Below are 18,304 nucleotides of genomic sequence, written 5' to 3' on the forward strand. Positions count from 1 at the left end.
TCTAAGAAATTGGACAATCTAAAGAATGTGGCATCAAGATTGGAGGAAAACTCCTCAACCATCTGGATTAGAGAGATTTGATAACACAACTTTGCTTGTTGAAAGTTAAGCAGATTTGAAGCATTTACTGAAGATCAAAGACTACAGCTTTCTCTATGGATTATCCCTCAGCATTAAGAAAACAGAAATCCTCACCACTGGACAATAGGCAATATCATAATAGACAAAGAAACGATTTAAGTCCTTCAGGATTTCAACATCCACAATCAGCGCTCATCATAGAAACAGTCAAGAAACTGAAAGATGTATCAAATGGGAAACATCTGCTGTCAAGGATCTCTTTAAAGAGAAAGAACACTTTAAAGAATAAAGGGCATGTAATTCAAGCCATGGTATTTTCAGTTGCTTCCTATGCATCTGAAAGTTGGACAATGAAAGAAGAATTGAGGTATTTCAAGTGGGGGGCGGGGTTGGAGAAGGGTATTGACTATCCCATGGACTATCAAAGGAACAAACAAATCTGTCTTGGAGGAAATGCAGCCCCAGTGTTCCTTAGAAGAAAGGACGGAGAACCTTCATTTCACCTAATGGGCGTGTTGTCCAAAGGGACCAGTTTTTAGAGAAAGACATCATGATGAGAAAGATAGAGCATCAGGGAAAGAAATGAAGACCATCATTGGACGGAATTGACCCAGTGACTGCAAGAATAGAGCTGAGTATGGCTGAGATCATGAGAATGGCACAGGATAGGGCAAGGTTCCGATCTGCTGTTCATATACCACAGGCAACCTCATGGCACCTAAGATCACACCATATTAAAGGTCCTTGCTATGACTGGAATGTACTCACATTTAGCACTGAGGTCATCAACTCTGCTCTGACCTATCTCAAAACTTCAGTGTCCTTTTCAACAACAGGGAATTTTAACAAAGGGGCTGGTTCCAATTCTGCTGGAGCTGGTGATAGATGAGACGTCTTGGTGCTGTTCTCCAAGGCCGATGGAGCGAAGGTAGCCTCATGGGCCACATGTGAGCAGAGAACCTGCTGTTGTCCAACATCAGGAGGAAAGGCTACTCCAGAGGCCATGGCTGGGTGAATTGACATCTGATCCTTTGTTCCTCTTGTCCAGTTAAGTGGATACAGGTCTGTGTGGGGGTCAGGTGGTTCTTCCATGAGAAGCTCAAGTTGCTGAAAGGAAATCAGAAAAAACAGCAAAAAATGGATAACACACATGGTAGCAAACATTTAACACAATATGATTGCACCTAGTAGCTAACCTTGGGTTCTGGGTAGGGCGTTCATGAGATGGTAAATTCCTTGGAGTGGGGTTTGCCAGCTAACAGCTTATTGTGGCAGGGACTTGGCTCATATCAGCTGAAAAGATCATGCCTCTGTTCCTTGATAGTCTTTGTCGATAATGCAGATCCCAGGCACAACAGAACAATACACTGCCCCCATGATTGGTGGGGGATGGAACCATTGCAATCCACAGGATTTTTTTTAGTTGATTTTTGGAAGTAGTTAATCAACCTGGTAATCTTAGTAAACCTTTCTGAAACCTGTCCAACATCTTAGAAGCCGTTAAACTTACACTAACCAGGAATCATAATCTGATTAATGCTTACTCCTAAACCCTGTTTCATGACAACACCACCCCTAGGATACAAAACAGAGAGAGCTGAAATAATAGAAAATGGCCCCAAGCCCTTCAAACAGCTGTGACTACCTCCAACCAGCTAACATAGAATGGATAAATACATTTCTCTTGTCTTTGTTGTGTGCTGACACCAATTGAGGCTTAGCCTGCTTTCACCGAAGGGCACATTTTAAATAAAGCATATTTGCTGCACATATTTGCTAGGGTTGCTTTTGGACTTTGTAGTGAATTTGGACCTTTCAATATGGAAGTTAGATGTCCTGAATTCTAAACCTAGAAAGCCATCAGATAATGGTGACCCTGAGCAAATAAATTTATATCCTTGAAGGACATTGTTAACATACTAACAACCGGTATACAAGTCTAGTGCTGAAAATGATCACACACATAATTCTCATTTAACATGTTCTCTGACAGTGGGCAGGATACCGTCCCATTGCACACCCGGTGGCCTCATACCAACAGAATCCCCTCTCGGATTTGCCGAGCTCGGTCTCCCAACTGAAACTCCAGCTCCTCCACCTGCTGCCTCAGGGCCTTGCGTAGTGTCTGCAGTTGCTGGATCTCCTCCCTGCAGGTGAGTGATAGAAAACAAGAACTAACCGTCACCGCAGGTGTAGCCTTGCACAGCCTGTCTTCTAATGTAGGTCACTCCTTTGAAGTGTTTAAAAAAGAGAATGTCACCTTCTTTATTTGCATCACTTGCCAGCAGAAGTATATTTCTAGGGCAGGTTATTTTATTTTTTTTAACACCTCGCTGGCAGTATAATTTATGTACCATAAAATTCACCTGCTTTAAAAGTACAATTCAATGATTTTTAAAATACATTTCCAAGTTGTGTAACCATCACCACTATCCAGTTTAGAAAATTTCCATTTTCCCACTAAAATCCTTTCGACTCCTTTACAATTAATCCCCATCCGCACCCAAGTAATCAAAGGTCCCAGCCCCAGACAATGGCTAATCTACTTTAGAAACATTTTTAATCTAGAAGCTAGTGTGAGTTTCCAAAATCTTCAAATCCCCAACGCCTCAATTTGCATGGGCCCTATTCACATTGATTAAAATGGTCCTATCGTAATCCCTCCTCCAAACTGACTGCCCTTCTCCTGACCTTTTCTGATATCACTGGCCTAAGAGAATATGTGTAGCTAGCTAGCGAATGGGTCCTCCTCTCAGGCTCCCACAGAGAAAGCAGGAGAAGAAGCTGAGAGCAGAGGAAAATATGGCAGCTTCCTCCTCATTAGCCCTGCTCCCTGATGCTCATCTGCCCTGACCTGATTACCTCTCCTTGCTCCAGGTGTGTGCACTGGTACTTGCTTTTATGACTCCCTTAGATAATTACCTCTCCTCTTCTGTCATGTCCCTGGAAAAGAGCGCCTGTTGTCCCATTAGGTGCTGTTCAATTTCCTCTAAATGGTCCCGGAAACCCTGGCATACTGTCTTCATGGTTTCCATCTCATAGGCTGTGCACTGAGAACAATGGAAAAAGGGCTGAGAATAACTTTCCTGGAAGGAAGTCCTGCATGATTTTACCAAAACGCCCCACAGTGAGGCCTGCCTCCCTAGTTGGTCTCAGCTGTTTGCCAAGGAGCTTATACATGGACTTGAATTTCCCCCAAAGAAGAATTGCTGGAACCCTAACTCTTCTTAGTGTGGAAATAACTGTCTTTGTGAATGACTTTTCTTTGTTACGTTAATGAGGGCCTCAGTGTTGGGTCTTCTAAACCGAAGCACTTTGGAGTTACAGAAGGAGCAGATTAGACACAGAAGGATGTGCAATTGGGGAAGACAGACACCTTATGGTGGAATCACAAGGAACTGAGGAAGGCGTGAGCTGCAGAACCTGGAAGAGACAAGGCTCTTCTACAGCTGCTGCCGTGCGTTAGGACGTCTAGCTTTCCGAATCGAGAAGATACATTTCTCTTTTTGAAAGCCGCCCACGTGTGATATTTGTGCCATAGTAGCACTGGGTAATGAAGACAGAAAGGGTATTGCAAGGAAACTCTGGGAAAGAGACAAAAAAGCTCCCAACTTCTGGTTGCTTGGAACTAGGGCTGGGACTAGAACTCAGAAGTTGTGGGTAGCCCCTTGGGTAAAGATCCTTATGTCTCATTCTGGAGGGACAGTTTACAGCAATGTGAGAATGAGAAGTGAGGGCCAGAGGGCGGGCTTGGGCTGAAAAAAGTTGAGTCTTATTTTATGTTTTAACGCACTGTATTAAATATGTAAGGTCTTATCTACATGGGTTTGATTACAGAAACTAATAAAGTATTCTCTAAATAAAAAAAAAATTGAGGCTAACTACTGAGTCTCAATAACACAGAACACATCTGTTCAGATGCTACGTGTTTGATTAAAGAAAATCTGCTTAGAAGATTTTTCTTATTAGTTTTAGCCCTGCTTTACCAGAGTCCCGGGTGGCAGGACTCTGCTGGGTCAGCTCCACCTGGCTAAATTGCCCAACCAGACTCAGACCAGGGTAGGTGTAGAACTGGCTCTCCTGGAGTGAAGTCTAGAATGTAACTTCTCTCTAAATCTCACTCTCCATTGTTTCTGATAAGAATTAACTTCTAGACCTAACTTCATATGATTAATGCTTTGGCCTTAGTTTTCCTATTTATTGCAACCTGGTGACACAGGGGATCTACATTCAGTTGCTAACTAAAAGGTTAGCAATGCAACCCATCAGCTGCTCTGCAGGAACAAGATGTGACAGTGCAGACCACAGCCTTGGATGCCCTCTGGGGTGGCTCTACTCTGTCCTACAAGGTCTCTGTGAGTGGACACGGACATAGCAGCAACAAGTGGTGATGTAGTCCATAGAAGTTATGTTGCCCACACAAAGGTGATGCCTATGTGACTGTTCCAACACACCAGTGACTCTGTCGGAGAAAGATGGGAAATCTCCTCCCACATGAATTACAGTCTCCAAAACCCTGCCAGAGTTGTCAGCTATGAGTTGGTTCTAAGAACATTGGCAATGTGTTTGAGCTTTAATGAGTTTTATTGAAATGTTATCCTCTTGATATTCCCAAATGCAGATCATTTGTTAGGTACTCTGCTGAGTTGCTGAGCTTTCACCAAATGTCACTCTTGTTTTCCAGCTCAGGCCAGAATATTCTTTTAATCCATTCATGATCCAGAAGCACAGGGCCATTACTCAACTGACCTTGAGTATGGCAAATGTCTGTTGAACCCTACTGCTATCTCGGTTAGACCTGGCCCTGGAGTCCTCCCACATCAATGAGGCTGAAACTGTGGCTGTCTTTAACTATTCTTACTATCAGGACAACTATGTTTACTATGAGAATAGCATCTAAGGGACTGTATTCAGGTTACAGTCTCCCCTGAGGCATGAGTTAGAGTTCCACTCCTGACAGAGTAACTATTTAGCCTAGTGGTAGATCACTGCCAACCCATATGCAGGAGATTTGAATCCACCATCTGCTCTGTGGAAAAAAGATGACAATCTCCTTTTGTATGATTTACAACCTCTGAAAATCTGCTGAAGAGTTAGCTATGAGTTTGTTCCAACTTGATGACAATGGGGTTTTGCTGAATTTATTACTGGAATACAATAGTCTAAGGGTAATAATACATCTAGTAAAAAACAAAAAAAAAACACCCCCAAAACAAAAACACACCACATTTCTCAGCTCCCCTTACAAATGGGATAGTAATTGAGATAGAAGATATAGACATATATTGGACTTCTTGGAAACTCTTTAGATTTATCTGATAGAACTTTTGTACCATTTCTTCTTTCTCTTTCCATAGAAACCAACCCTACATCCCTGTTTCTAGGCATCATAATTCCTTACCATTTTTCCCACACTAGGAGGCCTTGATCTTGGCAACTTGATGGACATTTTCCTCCTCTAGAATTGTCATAATATTTTGATTATTTTCTTAGAAACAATATTTCTGCCTTAAAAACTCATAATTCTTAAACTCTGAGAGTTTGCTTTTGAGTCTGTCCTTTAAGTTTTGTAGCAGTCAATGCCTCCTGAGGTTGGAATTGCCAGTGCCTCTAAGAGAGAAAGATGGGCAGTTAAGATTCACAACCTCAGGAGCTTGATGGAGAGTTGGAATTGACTCCAAGACAACAAGGTTTAGTGATTGTCTTTTTCAAACTAGGAAATATCTTGGAGATAATGAAGAATTTATAAAGAAATTGTTATTTTTCCCTTTTAACTGTTGTTATGTATTGTCAAGTTGGGACTGACTCATAGCTGACCCTATAGCTACGTTTCAGAGGCTGTAAATCACACAGCAGGGGATTACACATCTTTCTCCCCTTGGACAGTGGATTAGCCAGCACTTCTCTGTGGTCAAAAAATGACAGATCTCAAACCCGAGTCTTTTGGTTCTTCTCCCCTTCAAGATCTGAGTCACAGCAGGGAATATAAAGCAGCTGGATACAAGAAGCAGGTAAGGGTCCTTTAGGAATAAAATCATTGAGTCGCCCTAGTAGACATTTACAAGGTAAACAAGACTAAGCAAGTGCTTCAAATTTACTTCAAAGTTCAGTGAGCTAAGTGGTGTGGACATAAGGTGCTCAAATAGAGTAAACATAAGCCTTCAATTTCATACTTGGTCTTGTTAGTTTGACATATCCTTTGCAGGTGCAAAGTTTGAAGGGCTTGAAATAACAGGTGGTGTGTTCAATTCCTGTCAAAGGGAGTTAAGTGGAAGATTCTGAAAGTCTGCCATCTTCTGGTCATTTGGAAATACTTTTCAAAATACATTTTCTTCCTAGATACACACTCAAACTCCACCCTTTCAAGCTCACTGCTAGTGAGTCAGAATCAACTCACAGCTGACCCTTCAGCAGGTTTTCAGAGCCTGTGAATCGTGCAGGCTATTATCCCTCTTTCTCTTGAGAAGCAGCTCTTGGATTTGAACTGCCTATTTATGAGTTGACAGTTTTCAAAAGAAGAGAAATCACAGAACTCAATTCATTGCCCCTCAGATAGAGCTAACTCATAGCTCTGTGGGATCTCCAAGGCTGTACATTCTGTGATGGTAGTTGCTCATCTGTCTCCCCTAGAGAAGCTGGTATAAATCATAGCCTAGAAAAAAATTGAAAAATATTTAAAAATCTAACTTCCAATATAAAGGCTGGATTAAAACTCAAATCCAATGCAAACCTTCTCTGTTGACCAAGAATCATTGAAATAAACTTTACTTTTACATATTAAGTGCAGCACAACACCACTCCAAAGCTATGGACTTTTGATTGTGAATTGACCCATATGGACTTTAAAATTGGTATGCTTTTCATTGTCTTTAAATCTAAATAATTAACATTATAGAAGACTTTTCTAACACCAAAAATCTTCTCTGTGATATATTTAATTTTCATCTCTGGAAATATTTGCCTTCCCATTAGCAAATTAAACTGCTTGCTAATCAAGTCACTTTTGCTATTTGATATATACTTTCCTCTCCCTTAGATGAAATCACAAGCCCAGCCAGATTTCCTTAATTTTCAGAACAAGAATGTAAACGATGCCGATAGTTGTAGAGGGGCTTCAGGCCTTTTGTTCAAAGGGTCGCTATGAGTCGTGCTCAACTTGAAGACAATCAACAACAACAATATATATGTATATTCTTGTTTTCTTTTCAACGGAAAATGGTAATAAGTTTATTACAGGAGCAGTAAATACTATTACAAAGAAGTGCTCTGTGTACCATGGCTTTCATTTGTTTTTTGTCAGATGGGCTCAGAAATGGTACTTTGTTGATATGAGTAAAGAGAGTTCTTTTGTATGATTAAGTATATGAGCACATGAAGAGCTTCCTCTTGTTGAGAAACATTATGATGTTCCAGAAAGAGCACAAGCCCTCCTCCTGGCCTCACGTGGAGGAATGGAGAGAGTCTGACTCACTCAGCACTGGCCATTATCCTTGGAATAATGAATTTATTACTATGTTGATTTTATTGGATTGATTTTGGTCCGTGTTCTAAATAATCTTTGATTGCATTTATGGAGGTTTCCATAGTGTAGTACTTCTGTAATTACTTGCTTTGTCTTTCAAATAACCACTTTCTAAACTGTTCAAATCCATGAAAAGCTCCAAGGGAGACAAAGGCAATCCTACCCTTGTAATTTGCAGGAAACCTGATGGAAGTTTGCAGTAAGACAGAACTACCTCGATTGCAGTGAGCTTCAGTTGAGTGTTAGATTAGATTTCATTATTTGAAAAGTTGGCATCTCTTCACCTGCAGTGAATTATCACAGTTTGTGTCAGCCAAATGTGAATTTGAACTGAATCTACCACTTAGCACTTGAGAGTTGGGACAAGGATTTAAATTCTCTCAATTCTAGTTTCTTCATTTATAAAAGAAAAAGAACCTGGCACATAATAAATAAATATTATCTAGATTAAACTGATAATCTTAATAAGGTGGTTATCATGTTGTTGTGTACTGTAGAGTAGAAACCAACTCATAGCTGACCCTCTGGTGGGTTTTCAAAGGCAGGGGGGAGATTGCCCATCCTTCTCCCGCAGAGCAGGTGGTGACCTTGAACTGTGTGTCTTTGGGATTGCAGGGCATCTTCTTGCCACTAGGCCACCAGAACTAGTTATCATAGGTACTCAATATACAATTGTGGAATTTTAAGCACAGGAGAGTAAACTATCAGGTAACTAATATAGTAGGTATCAATTTCTCTCTGATCACCTACAGCTCCACAGCACTATATCCCTTGTGCTATAGAAAATACAACACACACTCTCTATACATGTAGTTTAATGTAAGATAATCTTATCTTAACTTTTTAATCAACATAATTTCTTATTTTAATAATGGTTTTGTTGAGTGAGGGCTTGCTGGACGTAATTAAAAGTTTGTTGATGAATGAAGGGCCAATGAGATGAGGGCTGGCACGAGCTCTGTTGGTGTAGTCTATTAGGGAACTCTGTTGACATAGCTCTGTTAACCCAGAGGTGATGATTTAGGAGGGTCAACTGTGAATTGGTTTCCACTTGACAACAGTGACGTTAAAAGTTTTGACAACAGGTAGGATCATTCCGTTCTCAATAACATCCACATCCAACTTAATTTACAGCAAACTTGGCAGGAGTTGGCCAGAAATTTCCCTACTTTACATGAGAAGTTATAGATTTAAGACATAAACAATAGTATAAGTAGTAACAAAAATTGACACAAGTAAAGCCCACACAAATATTAGCTAGACTCTTCTATGTGCCACTGTTCTGAGTGCTTTGCAAGCTTTATCTTTGTTATGTCTAAAGATAATGCTGTTTTAGTAGGACAGTGTCCATATTTTAAAAAATAGGAACTAGAGCCAGCAAAATGGTTTGTGAAAATTTTCACATTTCAGTGGATTTAGGACAAAGAAACTTCAATTCAACTTTGCAGAACTGGTGAAGTGCAGACATGTTAATCTTTATAACCTTAGCTACACAACTTTTATGCCTTAATTCTCTCATCTATATAATGGAAATTCCTTACTATTACAGGTGATTAGAAACATCAAGTAGGAGGAAATACCACAAACAATAAAGCATTCTACAGATTTCACTCATGATTTCAAAGAGAAAGATGAGCCCTGCGATCTCACACTCAGAAAGGAAGGCCCAGCACTATCTTTGAGGCATTTAATGTTGGTGAGTTTGCCTTTTCAGCTTTACAGACACGAGTACTTACTGAACACAGCTCTCTCACTGTAGTGTCCTGGAGGACTTTCAAAGTCTTCATGAACTTATCCTCTAGATGATGATGGCTGTGTGGACACAGACATTGTCTATAGGCTGAGGATGCAGGGTGAGGACCTGGTCCCTCTGTGTGGCAATGGTGATGGTGATGACAGCAGGTGCAACAGTGGGCAGATGAGCTGTGGCAAGTGCCTAATGAGTAGGTACTAGGGAAGCCTGTGTCCAGAGAAACAGATTTCGTGAGGGGCTGGTGTCCATGTACCAGTGTCTTATTACTTGTGATTGAACAATGATGCCAAGTTCTGGGTTCACACAAATAAGTCTGAACAGAAGCATCCCTGCACTGTGTTTCTTCTCTCTTCAACCTTGGTCCTGATGTGGCAATAGGGTCATACATAGTGCATTCTAAAGATAATCCTCGAGAATCTGTCCCCAAGGCCACAGCACTCTGAGCAGCTGACACCAGATTGGAGGACATATGGATTGTCATAGACCTGGAGTTGTCAGAGTTTGAGTCAGCATTAGAAGAAATGTGTCTCACCCCAGCTTCTGCCCTAAATGATCTTTGGTCTAAAGCGCTACCCCTTGGCTTCATTTGGGGGGTATCTCCAGCCAGTTCACTTGGGTTAGAAAGACCCTTTTTACAGCTTCGAATAAGGTCATCTATATAGGATGAGACGTCACTGTGCTTGGTGCAAAGCTGTGGTGGACTTTCTGGCATCAGGATTGTCCTGTCGATGTCAGAGCAGAGCTTGCTACTTTCTGGTTTTAGAAACTCCTCTTTTACTTCGGTGGTAAAGGGCACTGTCAGCCCCAGAGGGCGTTCGTGCTTGGAAGCGTCTGTACCTCCAATGGCCTCATGGTCAGAGTTGGGCATTCGCACGAGTGGTTGCAGATGGCTATCCTTTCCCGTGTGGTCCCTCCCAGCTGGGGTCTTGTCCAAGGCCATGTCCGGGATCAGCAGCTCTAGTGGGCTCATGGTGGAATCAAGAGGATGAGTTTCTTCCTCCCCCATAGATACTGAGTTCTTTCCTTCTAAGAGGCTCCAGTCTTGGCTTGAAAAAGATGTGCTCACCAGACTCTTGGAATCTGACTCATCAGACTCTTGCTGACAGTCCTGGGATGATGTTAAGCAGAGGCTTTGATCCCTAAGACACTGGCTGCTTGGCCCAGAAGGCATCTGCAGAAGAAGCCAATAAGACAAATGGGTCAGCAGTGTGGGGGAGAACAGGTTTAGGAAGTGGTTTTCATCTTTCTTTGTTTTCTTATTGCTATAATCGATTAAGAAGTAAGGGTTGTAAACTTGAGGGTTTTCCTCTAATCTGCCTGAGAGCCTCCTATCTGAGGCTGAGCTTCCTTGTTTAGGAAACTCAAAAGAAAATATTAATGAAGGAACAATAACTTTCTGACACCTCATCAGGTGTGGGTCCATCATATCCTGCCTCTAAGTATTGGTTGGGCTTTTGCAATCTCAGATAGTAAGTAGTGAGCCAGGGTAGGGAGACCAGGAGGCTGACAGGACTGAGGGAGTTTGGAGTTAACAATGAGGTCTTTAAAGCCTCAAGCACTTTTTACCTGCAGAGGCAGTGGTTCTGGCAGCTCCTCCAGGAACCCACTGCTGTCAGATTGACAGCTATTTGCTCTGTTCACCCCAGAACCTGCAGAAAGAAATCAAGAGGCTTGGAGGTTAGTAAAGTAAAATCACACTGCCAATAGGACTGGAAACAAATCTTCTGTGTATCTGATATGCCACAGATACACAATAAATGCCACTGTTCAGAAGTATAGATGAATGATGTTGTTAGGTTCTGTCCAGTCAGGTACAACTCATCGAGACCCTATGAAAAAAGTTTCGAACCCTGTTCTGTCCTGTGCCATCCTCATACTTCCTGACACACAAGAGCCCATTTCAGCAGTCACCATGTCAATTCACCTGGTTGAGGGTCTTCACCTCCTTCACTGACCTTCCACCCTTCCCAGCATCATGACATTCTCCTTTAATTTTCAGAGGCCATGCAAAATTGTATCCCTGTTTCTTGACAGAAGGGAGCTTGATGGCATAATCCACAGACAGTTGTGCTGCTAACCCAAAGGCCTTACCTCTGTGGTGTTTTGGTTCCACCAGAGGCATGGCCTGTACATTTAGCAGAAGAGAGGTGTGTAAGCTCCTGTCATAAAATTTAGAGCCTTGGAAATGGCTGGAAGGTCAGCTGTAAGTTGGTTCTGACTCAATGGCAATGTGTTTTTCTGATCTCTTACAAAACTAAATAAGAAGACAATCCAGAGAGATTGATTCCTTTGACTTAAACACCATTCTAGTAAAAGAATACACACACATAGACCCGTAAACACATGTGCACACTACCCTATTTGACACACTGCTGTCAGGCCAGTTCCAAGTCTTAGCCACGTTCCATCAAGTTTCCACAGTTGAAACTCTTAAAGGCAGAAGAATGTCAATAGAGTGACTGGTGGATTTGAAGTAGTGACCTTTTGCTTAGCCGTGTAATATGTCATTATGCCATCAGAACTCCTTTATAATGTATGTTAGTTTGTCATGTTTATGTATGGCAGCTTAGTAGTGATAGTATTGCCAGTGCAAAGATATGTGGTCCAAATCCACCAGCTGCTCTGTGGGAGAAAGATGGGAAATCTCCTCCCATATATTTTACTGACTGCCTCTGAAAAACCCAGAAGAGGGTCAGCTATAGGTCAGTTTTTATTCAATGATACAACAAGAATACAGATATAGATATATAAATGTTGTTATGTGTCATTAAATTGACTACGACTCATAGTGACCCTATGAACAAAAGCTCTGACCTCTATCATGTGCTGAACCAACATCACCATTTCTCATACACCTGCTCTCATTGCCACAGCCACTGTTTCAATCCATCTTATCCAGGGCTATCCTCTCTGACCTGACCCTCTACCCTTTCAAACCTGATGTGCTTCACTAAGGACCGGTCCGTCTTGGCAATATGCCCAAAATACGTGAGATGAAATTTCAAAACCCTTGACTCCAAGGAGCAACCTGGTTTCACCCTCTCCAGAACAGATCTGTTTGTTCTCTTGGCTATCCATGGTATGTTCAATATTCTATAGCACCACACCTCAAGAGCATCAATTCTTCTTCTGTCATCCTTAGTCATTGTCCAGCTTTCAGATGTCTAGTAAGTAATTGAGAAGATCATAGCCTGAATCAGGTGAATCTTAGTCCATAGACTGAAATAAATCTTGCTCTTTAGCACTATGATGAAGTCCTTGACAGCTGCCTTTCCCAAAGTAACTCAACTCGTCTTGATTTTCTGACTGCTGTTGCCAAAAGAGTTGATTGTGGATCTGAGCAAGGTGAAATATTTAAAAACCTCAATCTTTTCTCCTTCCATCACAATATCTCTATCTCTATTTCTATATCTCTCTATCTATCATCTCTATCATATATATTTATATTATATCTGCAATATTCTGACTATTAACTGCACTTGAACTCTTTTCACATAGTCACATTTCCATGTTTTTACTAGGAGTGAGAGGTTGGAATGAAGAAGGAGAGAATACTAAGAATTGTGGGCAATTAAGCACTTTGCAAACATGTTGTTATTGTTAGGTGCTATCGAGTCGTAGATGACTCAGAATTACCCCATTAATGAAAGACCTGAACACTTGTATAACCATCATTTCTCTAAGTTCATAGAGATTCCGGAGGCAAGTTATTTCGGAAGTGGATGTCATTCCTGCTTCCAAGTTTGTTTTAATCAGGGAGCTCCACCAGACACTGTCCACTGTGCATAACCATTATTACATTGTCACATGTAAACATGAGTATTTGAAATTTCAAATACATCTGCAGCTTATTCTGTAAATACTATATTATCATTGTAGAATGGGTGGAATAAGTAGGTGTCTGCTAGAAGGTTACTAGATTAAAGAATAAGTTCAAGATTCTTTTCCTAGAGATTTAGTGAGAAATCATTTCAGCAACCCTTTCTTTCTGTGAGTTTGAACACAAGATGGACCATAAACTATGAAGAATTCCTGGTACCGGGACATCATTACTAGTTAAACTTTCAAAATAATCTATAAGCCACAACAATTTCTCATATCAAATGGTTGTTCTTCTCTTTCTTACAATCTGTTGTTGTTATGTGCCGTCGAGTCGTTGCAACTCATAGCGACCCTATGCACAACAGCCCTAAACCCTGCTCTATCCTGTGCCAACCGTACTGCCTCTGACACACCCATCCCAATTACCCCAGTCACCGAATCAATCCATCTCATAGAGGGTCTTCCCCTCCTGCACTGTCCCTCCACCCTCCCAAGCATGATGTCCCTCTCCAAGGACCCGTCCCTCCTGGCAACATGTCCAAAGTATGTCAGACGAAGCCCCAGAATCCTTGCTTCCAAGGAGTAGCTTGGTTTAATCCTCTCCAGGATGAATCTGTTTGTTTTCCTGGCAGTCCATGGTACATTCAGTACTCTTCTCCAGCACCACAGCTCAAAGGCATCAACTCTCCTTTTGTTCTCCCTAGTCATTGTCCAACTCTCTGATGCATAACAAGCGATTGCAAAGACCATGGCCTGTATCAGGTGCACCTTAGTCTCCAGAGAGACACCGTTGCTCCTGAGTACTTTAGAGAGGTCCCTAACAGTAGACTTTCTCATCGCGATACGCTTTTTGATTTCCTGACTGCTGGTGCCAAGAGTGTTGACTGTGGAGCCAAGCATAAAGCTGTGAACAATCTCAATCTCTTCACCATCCATCCTGATGCTGCCAATTGGTCCAGTGGTGAGAATCTTTGTCTTCTTGTCATTGAGCCTCAGTCCATACTGAAGGCTGCAGTCCTTGACCCTTGGCAGCAAGTGTATGAGGTCCTCCTCAGTTTCAGCAAGCAGGGTTGTGTCATCTGCATAACGTAGATTGTAAATAGATCTTCCACCAATTCTGATGCCACAATTCTCCTCATAGAGACCAGCCTCTCGGATATAAATATATATTTAGAGCATTTGAACAAAATAGTATATTCAGCCCATTCAACTATATGATATTGGCTTCCGTGTGTGTTTCAAAAGAAAACAATATCTACACAATATAAAGAGTCTCTCAAATGTAGACAGTGTACTTTTCTTAAAAACAAATAGATAGATAGATAGATAGATAGATAGATAGATAGATAGATAGATATTTGGGATACAACTGTTACCTTTAGTTAAGTGCACTTTGAAAAGCAGGAAAGGAAATGGCGAAATTCATTGAAATGTATTTAGGAAATAATAAGATGTTGAGCAGCTCCCTTTAGGGGGGAAGGTGGGATGGACTTGGACATAGTTCTCTTAGGAGGCAGAGTTTATTTATTTTGAGACTCATGTTGAATGGCACATACCTGAACCATTTTGAGAAATTCACCAAGCAAAACATGAGCCAGTTTACAAATGATTTCACATTATGTCTGTGAGAGATGCCATCGAGTTTATTTTTGATGCATTGAGACCACATTGTTTCTAGAGGGAGTACTGTGCAAAACACACACCTCACACTACCAGAGGGGGTAACATGAAAATGACTTGAAGGTCTTCGGCAGCAGTGGTCACTAAATTTGGTGTTACCCATCCCCTATGTGATAACATACCATTGTTCTCTCCAGTCACTGGCCAGTCTGGGTGCACTCTCCACCCTGGAGAGAGGAGGGGTTTTGTTTTGGTTGGCCAACGGGAGTGAGAGTAAATGTAGGTGGAGCGGGAGTGAGAGTAAATGTAGGTGGAGCAGTAGGGCTATCAGGGCTCCACAATACCTGAACCCAGGGGTGGGGTTGAGGCTGGTCTTTTCCTCCTACAAGAAGGGAGGTTCCCTGGACCTTGAAGTTGATGCATGACATCAACTCTAGTGATTCCACTGTAGTGACCTCAAGTGACAAATAGAACTGTCTCAGCAGGGTTTTTAGGAAGCCATCATTTTCTGGTAAGCACCAGACCACCACTATTCTGTGGGAGAAAGATGTAGCAATCTGGTTCCATGAATTAATTTAAGTCACAAAAATCCTGTGGCTAATTCTACTCTGTCCTACAGAGCAGTTATGCCTGGAATGAAAAAAATGAAAATTATTGCTTCATTAAATCATGATTATAGAAGAGACGTAGGTATTTCTACTGTGGAGTAGCTGTTGTTGTTATGTGTTCTCCAGACATAACCAACCTATAGCTAACCCTCCTGCAGCCGTTCAGAGGTTACAAATCACAGGAGAGGAGCAGCTAGGTAGTGGGTCTTTCTTCCATGGAGTATCTTCTTCTCATAGAGCAGCTGGTGGATTTGAAATACCCTTGGGTCAATAAGACAACTCCTTACCACTAGGCCATCAGAGCTTCCAGTGAAACAACTAGATGGGCTCAAACCACCAGCCTTCAAGCACTTAACCTTAGAGAGAACTAACTGTAAAATACTTTTTGAGGAGCTAGACTATAATGATCTCCAAGATGAGTTTACAAATTCTAAATATTTTTCTTTTTGAGTGAGGCAAAGGACAGTGACCTGCTTGACCCCTTGTTTATTAGACAAACTAAAAACAAACCAAGACAACAAACCCAAACAACTCAGACAAGCCCTTCACTGTCGTCAAGTTGGACCCTACTCATAGATGACCCTCCAGTGAGTTTCTAGAGACTGTAAATCCCATGGGAAGAGATTGCTCATGTTTCTCCTGCAAAACAGCTCATGGATCCAAAGGCCAGAGAGAGGCGCTATCTCTGGGTTAGCCCTGAAACTCCATTTGTACTATGCCACCAGAATTCTTCACTATGAAACAAATAGACAAATACAAATACATAAGTTCCTCCTTTATCACACTCACATTCTGGTAACCAGTATGTAATGAGAGAAGGTTTGAATCACAGAGGAAGACAATACAGAGTCTGAAGATAACAATGGACGCATAATAATTCTCCCCGTGAGCCGCCCCCCCCCTCCCTAAAAGGTCATAGGTCCGAGTGGGAGAACTTGAGAGTCCTCAGCACGTCCAGTGGAATTTTCCCCGGACACTTTATATGCCCAGTGAGCCTTGAAGCTTCATTCTGTTACATGACTGGGGTCCCACTTTACACTTATCAGTCCTTACTCCCCAGTTCAACTCCACCCACTTCTTGGCCCGCGAGTCAGCACTAACTCCTAACTGACCCTCTAGTGGGTTTTCCAGAGACTGTAAATCACATAGGAGTTTGCGTACCTTTCTTCTGTGTGGCAGCTAGTGGATTTGAACTACGAAGAAGTGCCACCTTGGGTTGGCAGCCTAACTCCTTATATATAGATCATGCCATCAGAACTCCCTATTCGACTACTAAGGATTGTTTAGTCAGAGATAGGTATATATTGGTAGTTTGAAAGAAGGGAGCGCTGGTGGCCCAATGGGTAGTGAGTTGCACTACTAACCACAGGTGGCGCCTCTCCGGTGGTTTGAATCCACCTGCTGCTCAAGGGATGCTGGCTCAGCAATCTCCTCTTGGGTGATTTAGAGTCTTGGAAGGGTCAGCCACTAGTCGGTTCTGACTAGATAGTAATGAGAGAGCGAGAGAGAGCTAGAGGTTGATTCCAACTCCAAGACGCACAACAATAACGCTAGCAGAGGATTGGGATCCTTTCACAGTCTCCACTAATCGCATGCCTCTTTAGTTTCATCCTGCCCCTTTAGACCGCTCTGCTGGATACACCTACTGGAAAATTCTGCGGATCCAGGGGGCGCTGGGTTTTACCCTCCCAATAGGTGGACCCTGCCTGGCCAGGGAGGATTCTACTTTTTTAAGTTAGGCTATTCTGCCTGGGAGGAGGTACCTCTTGGGCACTTTGTCCAAACCATCACCAGATGGCAGCATTAAACCAACTACAGAGCCTGACTAGCCAGGGTTAAAACTAAAAAGAAAGTAAACCAGGAGGATTGCTTTGAAGGTCTGCCCTGGTAATCATGAAGGTCTGCCTTGGTAATCATAGCTTGACATTTTATGAGGTCTGAGTTCATAGAGGGCAACGGGTGGGGGTGAGGGGTGGGGAGAAGGAAAAGATCCTATGGAATTTAAAACAATTAATGGGTTTAAGGATGAAAAAAGGAGTATGGACAGCTCTGAGTTTTTGCAGTTCAATGCAGTTCAATGCTGACGAGTCAGTTCTGATTCATAGTAACCAAGAGTGGGGATTTTGTCACTCTAAATCATTATGGATTCAAACGCAGCCCAATATGTTTCAGACTTCAGGAGTCCTTGTAGAACAAGAGAAGGAATTCGGCATTGGACTGTTGATCTTCATTGATGAGTTTTATCTACTTATTGTATTGTGCGTCACCTACTGTTGTCAGGAGAGGGGTCCAGCTTATAAGGACTCAGATTTCCAGGGCTGGGTATCATTCCAAGGGAGCACTGGTGGCTTAGTGGAAGAGACCTGGGCTACCAATTCAAAGGCATGCGACTGGAAAGTTCCAGTAAGTCCACGAGAGGAAGATGAACAGAATCCTACCTTGCTATTTACTGCTTCTGAAAATCCTCTGCAGGGTAAGCTATGAGTTGGTTCCAACTCTATTGTACACAACAACAACAACAACAACAACAAATCATTATGATAGAAATCACTGCTGATTCGTATAGTAGGGCTTTTTTGGTTAGCAGTTCAACACTTTATACACCATGCCACTGGGGATTTTACCAATTCTATCTTTTTTTGTCCTCTCTTGATAGAAATTCCATGACAACCTTGTGATATCCAAGAGTCATAGAAGCAAGTTGGCTTAGAAATGGACTGCACATTACAGGCTATGCAAATGTGAAAAGCCTTTCAGAGCTGGGAAGGAGGCATAAATATGGAGGAGGTGATTTCAAGAGAGTAGGGACCAAAAAGTGTATGTTTCCCAAAAGATATTTTAAAATATTAATTAAAAAATGCTTTGTAGAACAGATATTATGTCATTTAAGGGTTACAG

The 18,304-nt window shown here is 41.9% G+C and overlaps 1 protein-coding gene across 1 annotated transcript in view; it reads right to left on the reverse strand.

Moving 5' to 3' along the window:
- Positions 1–882: 882 nt before the first annotated feature.
- The window catches only part of CCDC129 (coiled-coil domain containing 129), a gene marked incomplete at its 5' end in the record, with an annotated part of 159,269 nt that continues 141,847 nt past the window's right edge, over positions 883–18,304 (reverse strand). Inside the window, 5 exons of the mRNA XM_006887633.1 lie at positions 883–1,188; positions 2,117–2,228; positions 3,004–3,131; positions 9,340–10,527; positions 10,923–11,005. Coding sequence (XP_006887695.1) covers positions 883–1,188; positions 2,117–2,228; positions 3,004–3,131; positions 9,340–10,527; positions 10,923–11,005 — 1,817 coding nt within the window. The remainder of the gene's footprint in view (positions 1,189–2,116; positions 2,229–3,003; positions 3,132–9,339; positions 10,528–10,922; positions 11,006–18,304) is intronic.

The sequence above is a fragment of the Elephantulus edwardii genome, unplaced genomic scaffold (assembly GCF_000299155.1).
Source record: "Elephantulus edwardii isolate Elephantulus edwardi_28Jun2011 unplaced genomic scaffold, EleEdw1.0 scaffold00059, whole genome shotgun sequence".
Classification (NCBI taxonomy): Eukaryota; Metazoa; Chordata; class Mammalia; order Macroscelidea; family Macroscelididae; genus Elephantulus; species Elephantulus edwardii.